At 42.3% G+C, this 8232-nt stretch overlaps 1 protein-coding gene across 14 annotated transcripts in view; it reads right to left on the minus strand.

Annotated features, from left to right (window-relative positions):
* The window catches only part of fmnl2a (formin-like 2a), a 51341-nt gene that overhangs the window by 3999 nt on the left and 39110 nt on the right, over window positions 1-8232 (minus strand). For 6 of the 14 annotated variants that reach the window (XM_014030704.1, XM_014030699.1, XM_014030702.1 and 3 more), the window contains 16 exons: window positions 7147-7257; window positions 6746-6895; window positions 6332-6433; window positions 5923-6223; window positions 5617-5805; window positions 5077-5097; window positions 3786-3910; window positions 3491-3690; window positions 2401-2635; window positions 2253-2321; window positions 2101-2181; window positions 1902-2031; window positions 1628-1791; window positions 1440-1541; window positions 328-423; window positions 63-186 (listed from right to left, as the gene is read on the minus strand). In XM_014030704.1, the coding sequence (XP_013886158.1) occupies window positions 63-186; window positions 328-423; window positions 1440-1541; window positions 1628-1791; window positions 1902-2031; window positions 2101-2181; window positions 2253-2321; window positions 2401-2635; window positions 3491-3690; window positions 3786-3910; window positions 5077-5097; window positions 5617-5805; window positions 5923-6223; window positions 6332-6433; window positions 6746-6895; window positions 7147-7257 (2200 nt within the window). Of the gene's footprint in view, window positions 187-327; window positions 424-1439; window positions 1542-1627; window positions 1792-1901; window positions 2032-2100; window positions 2182-2252; window positions 2322-2400; window positions 2636-3490; window positions 3691-3785; window positions 3911-5076; window positions 5098-5616; window positions 5806-5922; window positions 6224-6331; window positions 6434-6745; window positions 6896-7146; window positions 7258-8232 lie in introns of all 14 variants that reach the window. The other 8 variants (XM_014030713.1, XM_014030708.1, XM_014030701.1 and 5 more) reach the window with 3 other exon arrangements.

Below are 8232 nucleotides of genomic sequence, written 5' to 3' on the forward strand. Positions count from 1 at the left end.
GTGTGTGTGTGTGTGTGTGTGTGTGAGTGTGTGTGTGTGTGTGTGTGTTTGGGTGAAGTTACCCGTGATGATGTCCTCGATGGCTCCGTCCTTGCCTTCGTAGACATGACGGCTGTCTTTCACCTGTTTCCTCCGCAGCTCCTGGATGAGCTCCTGCTGCTGCCGCTGGTTTTTATGAGACGGGGACTGAAACCGAGAAGAGGTGGCTATAAAATCTAACAAAGATGCTCAAATGTGGCTTTGTTCTGCGCGTCCTTTCAGCCTGGTTTATGTGTGAGTTTACATGAGGAATCTAAAAGGAAAAGAGAAACTGGAGGAGAGGATTACCTTTTTGTCTTCCTCCATCATGGCTTCTTGTTCTAGAAGTTTCTCCATCAGCATCTGCTCCTGCCTCTTCTTCTGCTCGTTGTCTTCCTCTGCTTGCTGAGGAGCCACAGATTACAGATTACAAGTACCGTATTTATTCGTGTATAATATGATCTCATGTATAATAAGATCCTCCTTTTTTGAGCTTAAAAAGCATAAAAAAATTTAATCCTCAAACTACCTCCAATTTCATACAGACTTCAAGATTTTTCAGCCTTTGCAGTCTTTGTATATATCAGTAAAATGATCATTGGACTGTTCATTTTATTTGAACAACATATGTACTAAAAGGTACTTTGACAACAAATATATATCAGCTGCAGCAGCATCATATGAATTCTGGCATTTTACACATAGTCCACCAGGAGGCGCCAACACAAAAGTCAGAGATTTCACATGAGGTTTGGACCATCTTGTGGGGGAAAAGCTGATTACTTCCTACTCGCAAGCGCCCCCTCTGGTGGGGAAATGTTTTTTCAGGGATACAAACTTTTTCAGAACACTGGTAGACGGCAGCCATTACAGACGAACGTGTTTGTTGTTGTTCGAGGAGCGGCCCAGTCACATGCTGTTATTAGTTCGTTATCATTACTAAGGTGCAGGACTGCTTTTTTCCCCTTTTTTCACATCATGTCGCCTGCCTGGATCTGTTATTATCTTGCTCTGAAGCACAGAGAAGGTTCAGAGGTGAGCTCGTTTCAACTGATTTTTACGACGCGGTCTCATTTCCGGACTCGGGCATTTTGTGAATGACGCCGATATTTCAGTTAAAATACATAAGTAAAAATATTTATCCGAGTATAATACTACCTCCCAGCTTTATGGATGATTTTATGGATTAAATTTTACATATTATACTTGAATAAATATGGGAGTCCTGACAAACAAAATACTCAAAAATTCATCATACGGCATTAAATGAGGTTGTCAGAAGTGACAGGTTTAAATAAAACTCTCAGAAATGAAATCACCACAGCTAATCATACCTCAGATGATTTTTACACATTTGTTGTAGTAGTTGCTAATTCTCCCAAACACATTTTAAATTTTTTGTGTGTGTGTGACCAACTCACCCTGTAGGCCTTAACAAACCGCACGAACACGGGGAAGAAAACAGACGGCGGCGTGGTTTTAGAATTTTCCCCAAAGAATTTCACAGCCTCGTCATAGGCGTCCTTTTCAGAAGGAAAAACAAGATTAAAAACAGATTTAGATGGGACGATGGACAAGAACAAAGCGAGATGCCCTCCGGTAGTCCCACCTGTGCGATCTTGGCATCGTCCTGCAGCTTCTTCAGCTTGCTCTCGTTGTGCGTGATGAAGTCTTTGAGCATGGTGTTGTGGCCGTGCATGCTGTACTCTCGTCTGGTCAGCTCCATGCCTCGCTGCAGCTCTTTGACATCCAGCAGGACGTTATCCAGCGACACTGTGAACACAAACACGTTCCGTATAACATCCCTCTTTCGCGTAAAGAGCATGCACATAGAAGGCACAACTTTAAAAAAAAGGGTGTGCCGTCCTCTTCCATGAGCTCACCTGCAGCAGCTTTTTCAACATAGTGTAACTCGTTGTGGAACAGAGACACTTGTGGGTATTTCTCCCTGATGATGTTGGCGATGTAGTGCAGCAGGGTGATCTTGCGGTCTGTCGACTTGGTGTCAAGCAGCTGCGAGGAGCGTAGAAGCGTTTAGTGGAAGACAAAGCTTTGAGGTTTAGGCAGAAGAGATCCACTCACCAAGTCTAAACTCTGCAGCTTGAATCCATACACCGCTCCTCTTTTGCTGCTGTTCATATAGTTCCCAAGTGCCAAGATAATCTGAAGAACAAGCCAARAGGTCATAAATGAGAGTAGGGCGTGTTTGATGTGATGCGCTCGTGTTCTGTTACCTCTAAAATCTTCTTCAGCTTCTGTGAGGACTTGATGGAGATGGATGCCGCGATGACGGCGTGCAGTTGCTGCAAAAAGGGGAAGCGACAGTTTCAGGAAGAAACAGCGTCCGGAACGTCAGAAATCCCAGAGATGACCGTTACTCACCGGCATGAGCATCTGGACGCTTTCGCTGAAGTTGCCGATGAAGGCCATGATGGTCATCTTCTGCATGAGCCGCTCGATCTTGCTGAACTGCATCATGAAGCGGTCCTCGTCCGTCAGGCTCTCCACAGGCTTGCGCTCCTTCTCGAACTGCCGCAGGACTTTGATCTCGTTCTCCGTGGGCTGGAAGCGCATCAGGCACTCCACAAAGTCCACCGGCAGAGTCCGCAGGTCGAACCTGGAAGGCCACGGGAGCACAGTGACGTCTGCTCAAAGCTGCTTTAAATGTATTCAAGGAATCTACCGTATTTATTCGTGTATAATATGATCTCATGTATAACACAACCCCCACTTTTTTGAGCTTAAAAAGCATAAAAATTTTAATTCTCAAACTACCTCCAATTTCATACAGACTTCAAGATTTTTCAGCCTTTCCAGTCTTTATACATATAAGTAAAATGATCATTGGACTGTTCATTTTATTTTAACAACATATGTACTAAAAGGTATTTTGACAACAAATATATATCAGCTGTAGCAGCATCATATGAATTCTGACATTTTACACATAGTCCACCAGGATGATTTGGACCACCTTGTGGGGGAAAAGCAGATTACTTCCTACTCGCGAGCGCCCCCTCTGGTGGGGAAACTTCTTTTCAGGGATACAAACTTTTTCAGAACACCGGTAGATGGCAGCCATTACAGACGAACATGTGTTTCTTGTTGTTCGAGGAGCGGCTCGGTCACACACTAATGTCATTAGTTTGTTATCATTACTAAGGTGCAGGACTACTTTTTCCCCCTTTTTTCACATCATGCCACCTGCCTGGATCTGTTACTATCTCGCTCTGAAGAATGGAGGAGTGTCAGAGGTAAGTTCGTTTCAACTGATTTTTACGACGCGGTCTCATTTCCGGACTCAGGCATTTTGTGAATGACGCCGATATTTCAGTTAAAATACGTAAGTAAAAATATTTACCCGAGTATAGTACTGCCCCCCAACTTTATGGATGATTTTATGGATTTAATTTTACGTATTATACTTGAATAAATACGGTAATCCAAGAAAAACATAAAAGTTGATACTTACATCTGAATAGCCTTGCAGATCGCCTCTGAGGTCTTGCCCACTTTCCTCAGTGTGATGGCCAGGTTCTTTGCCCTGTTGGAGTCCAGCAGAGCCACCTTGTTAGGTCCCTTCTGGATGACCTGCTTATTCATAGTGAGGTCGACTGGCGGGCCCTGAGCTTTAGTCTTAAACATCTCCTCAAATTCATCCACATTTAGGTCCTGGAAGACAACAGAGATGGTTTTTCGTTTTTTATTTTATTTCTAGGTATAAAGCAGGATTTGAGAGGACATTTCTGAGAGAGAAGAAGTCGAACCTCGAGTATCCTTTCGTCGTCGATCTCGTTGAACACGGTCCCGTTGATCTGGTTCGGTTTCAGGGCCACCCAGTTAAAGACGGGCATCCGGAACTTCGTCTTGATTGGTTTCTTGATCTTAACAGCTGAACCAGATGGAAACAAATTAGAGCCGTGTGAAAAATTTAAATGTGCAAAACACACATGCGCACACCGACACACACTCATGCGGTAGAGGGGATCGATGGGCACCAGAAACTAAAAGCATATAAAATGTCAAAAGATGCAGATTTATAATTTTAAATTCTATCATCTGACCTACAAAGTCTAATAGTTTCCTCCAAGAACTATTGTTAAACGCAGCAACTAATTTTTTTTCTAACTTATGTCTAAATTTATAATTTTACCACGCGTTTAAGAAAACATTTAAATTCTTCTTTTTTATCCCCCCAAAATAACACAATTTACCAGTTTTTCTGTGACTGCAAGATGCAAAACACTCCTAAGACTTCAATAAAGTCATTTTTAACTTTGTATTCAGAAAAATGGAGGAATCAGTTTAAAATGATAATAATAATAATAATAATAATAATAATAATAATAATAATAATAATAATAATAATAATAATAAAATTAATTTGCACTAAATTCTGAACACTTTAAATTTATCAAATGCTTTAAGTCCCTAAAACCAAATCAGAACGATGCTGTCAGACCTTTCTTTCCCTGTACAGGTAAATCCCTCGGCAGGAGAATAAGGCCAGAGGATATATCTGTTCACTAAACGTTACATGTGGTGAGGATTACCTGTTAGAGGCCTGAGGCCAAACTATTTATTGGGCAGATTAAAGCTATTTGTAGCCACCAGAGCTGCTGCACTGAAGCTGAAAGTTGAGGGGGCGTCCTCGCTTTGGCCTACAAACCAGGTGTCGTGAGGGTGGCAAAGAGATACGACTGTCATGGGAAAGGTAAACAACATTCCTGCTCTGCACAATATCTATCACATTTATCACCTGCGTGCCGCGGCAGGTCACCGTGTCTCAGCGTGCAACAGACACTGTCGGATGCAGCAACACTTCATGTAAACAGTGACGCGAACCGTGGATAAATCTAAATGTGGTGTTTTCTGACAGGGCAGGTACAGCAAATAATTATGATTTCCTCATCAACTACTGTGCTCTATACAAGCAAATACTCACAAAATGCTTTATTAGGTTTCATGCACCACATATAAATAGCACGTTCAAATAGTACATTTTAAACTATTTGGGTGGGGGGGGAGACAAAAGAGAAAACAACAACCAGAACCTACAGTAAAGTTTGATGGGTCCCTCTGGTTGGCAGAAAAAAGGAGACAATTCACAAGAAAAAAATATTAAATAATAATAATAATAATAATAATAATAATAATAATAATAATAATAATAATAATAATAATAATAATAATAATAATAATTACACAGAATATCCAGCTTTTCATCAGACAAAAACCATCTGTTTACCTTATGGTGTAGTAAATAATAAATGATTGGAAGTGTTGTCTTCTTTGACATAAAGGTCTCAAATTTCACATTGCAACATTTTGGCCTGAGTATATTTAGGTATTTGTGTGATATTCACGTACAGATGTACTGAGATATATACCCATATGTGTAAAAAGTACAGGTTGATCCGGTTAGTGAGCTTATCCAGAATCTATCGTCCCAATGTAACGAATCAGGCGAGTGGAAATACGCTCCAAAGACGGGTCATTAAAAAGTAACCAAACTGATGGGAAACTTCAACGTTTTCAATAAAAAGGTTCTTTTACGTTTACATAAACATAAAAGAGTAAAAGTGGGTTTAAGCTCACCGGCCAACCCAGAGTTCATGATCACAGTGGGCGTCCCACATCCAGGCAGAGGGGGGGCCATCGGAGGCGGAGGCGGAGGCAGAGGAGCTGACATCTCTGAGGCTGGTCCTGGAGGGGGCGGGGGAGGCGGTGGCGGTGGAGGAGGTGGGGGAGCTACAGCTGGAATTTCTAACGATGGCCCATTTGGCACTGAGAGGGGAAAAGAAAGAAAAAAAAACAGAGCTAACTGAGCAGAAGAGTCGGGATGAAGCAGATAAACATGTTGTGGACAAACRGGTCGGGCTTTCCTCCGCCCACTAAACCTACACGCTCCATTTCCTGGCAGTGGAGGGGGTGGCGGAGGCAGGGCGGGTCCGGTGGTGGGGCCTCCCGAAGACCCCATGTGGTTCTGACCGACTCCCAGCGTGGCGCCCGACAGGCCCTCCRTCGAAGAGGATGCCAGGATGGAGATGTCTCCGTCGCCCTTCTTGTGGATCTTGATGGTGCCCTGCTTCTCCAGCTCGTGGATCTTCTTCTCCAGCTGGCTCTGACGCTGGATGGCCTCGTCCTTCTCCTTCAGCACCTGCCGCAGCGCGTGCACCTGCGTGGTGCTGTCTTTGAAGGCTTCCTGTGTAGAAAAAAAATGACATTTTCACATCTGCAACCACGACAAGGAGCAAAACGCAGAACGAAAACGCTACATTTTAAAGCTCTTCCTGTAAAGAGCAAGTCGGACCTTGATGGATTCCAGATCCTTGTTTCTTTGCATCAGCTGCTTCTCCAGCTCCACAATCTTAGCCATGGCTTCGTTCTCCATGTCCTGCAGCTTCTCTGTCATCTATGAGAACGACATCAATGAGATAAAGGTCACATAATGACGCGAACTTATTTAAGTGACAGCATCCAACTCAATATGTCACTGGGTTCTAATGGGGCAGTAATGTAAAAAGTTTAATGTGGTCATTTTTCCATGTTTGTGTGGTAAAAAAGGATGACATCACAGCAGAGCCTTGAACTGCCCTTTTTTTTTTGTTCTCCCCATCAGTTCGCTTTGACATTAGCTTTCTGACATAAAAATGTGAGAAACAAGACGACGCAGTCACTTTTGTCCAACGTCAACGCGTAAGAATCAACAGTCGAGGGCTCTCACATGCGACAAGTTCTCCTCCAGCTCCTCTACACGCTCCAAGGCRGCGTTTTTGGTCTCTGCGTCCTCCAGCAGGGCGCCCACGTCAAACACATTATCCAAGTAGGCCTGGATCTGGACCTGGAGCTTATCGCTCTCGGTGTGTTTAAGTTTCTGGAAAACAGACACAAAAATTAAAGAGGAGATTTTTTTTTTCCTTTTTCTTTCCTTCAGCTCACTCTATGCCAGCACTAATCTCACCTCTCTGCAGAAAAGCAGGAGATGAGGATCTATGAACGTAACAAATTTATTTGAAGTAACGGGAAAAGCTATTATCGACCACTTTTCTGTGGTAACCGTGTCGGGAGGGGCGGTAATGACAGCCTGACGTGTGTTTTTTTTCTGTCTGTTCAAGCTCAACTCACGTCCAGGTAGTCGTCCAAACACAGCTTGGTGAAGTCGTACTGCAGGTGAACTCTGAAGTTCATGTCCTCCACTGAGTGCACAACTATGTTGATGAACTGCATACATGCAACCTGGGGGGGRAAAAAAACACACAAAAAAAACAACACAGTCAGCAGAAATGAATAAACATACAGAATGTTGGTTTATATAGATTTTTAACTGCAGTTCATGTTCACATTTTCACACTTTTATATTCAAATGTTTTTATGATCAAAGTGAAATCTGTAATTTTTACTGTGCTTTTATGTTTCTGAGTCATCAACAGGTCTATTTGTTTAATACACGCCTCACACCAAGCATTAAACACACACCTAATGTGTTCATAACTTAACGTTGCAGGAACTGACGTCTGAGAGCCAAGTCACCTGAGAGGTGAGGAGAGGGAACCTCCTTATTTACCAGGATATCATTTCTGGGAGTATGACTTGACTTGGATACAAAACTCATTTCGATATGCCGCCTCTGAAGCCAGAGGGCTGTTCTGAGAGAACGGTCCACAGCAATGTGAGGTTGGGGTCATTTTACACATTTGCAAATAAATATGAACTGAATCAGTTCCCTGCGTTTAATTCAGGATTTCAATAACGTATTTCTTTCAATATCTTTAATGTACTTTATTCACATATAGGAAAAAATGTTTGAGGTGTAGTACTGCAGTGCTTTGGTTTTATTATTATTATGGTGTTTAGATTATATTAATATAACCTACAGGGTGAAGGAAGCCGTGTACGTCAAACGTAAAAAAAAAAAACTTTGAACTGAATTCAGATTAAAAGGCTCTTTCAGAAATTATCATTATTTCAGACTGGATACTTACAGATAAAGGTGGATAAATTCATGCAGTTATTTTACTAACCTTTATTTAACCAAACAAATCCCATTGAGATCACAGATTTTTTTTAATTTTTTTTAAAGGATGCCTAGGCCTTAAGGCAAACTGTCGTACATTTTTAGTCTGCTGGATAAACCCACACAAGCACGAGGAGAACATGCAAACTCCACACAGACCAGAGGCCTCATTTATAAAGGATTGCATAGAATTAATG

This window comes from Austrofundulus limnaeus, unplaced genomic scaffold (genome assembly GCF_001266775.1).
Source record: "Austrofundulus limnaeus strain Quisiro unplaced genomic scaffold, Austrofundulus_limnaeus-1.0 Scaffold1104, whole genome shotgun sequence".
Taxonomy (NCBI): Eukaryota; Metazoa; Chordata; class Actinopteri; order Cyprinodontiformes; family Rivulidae; genus Austrofundulus; species Austrofundulus limnaeus.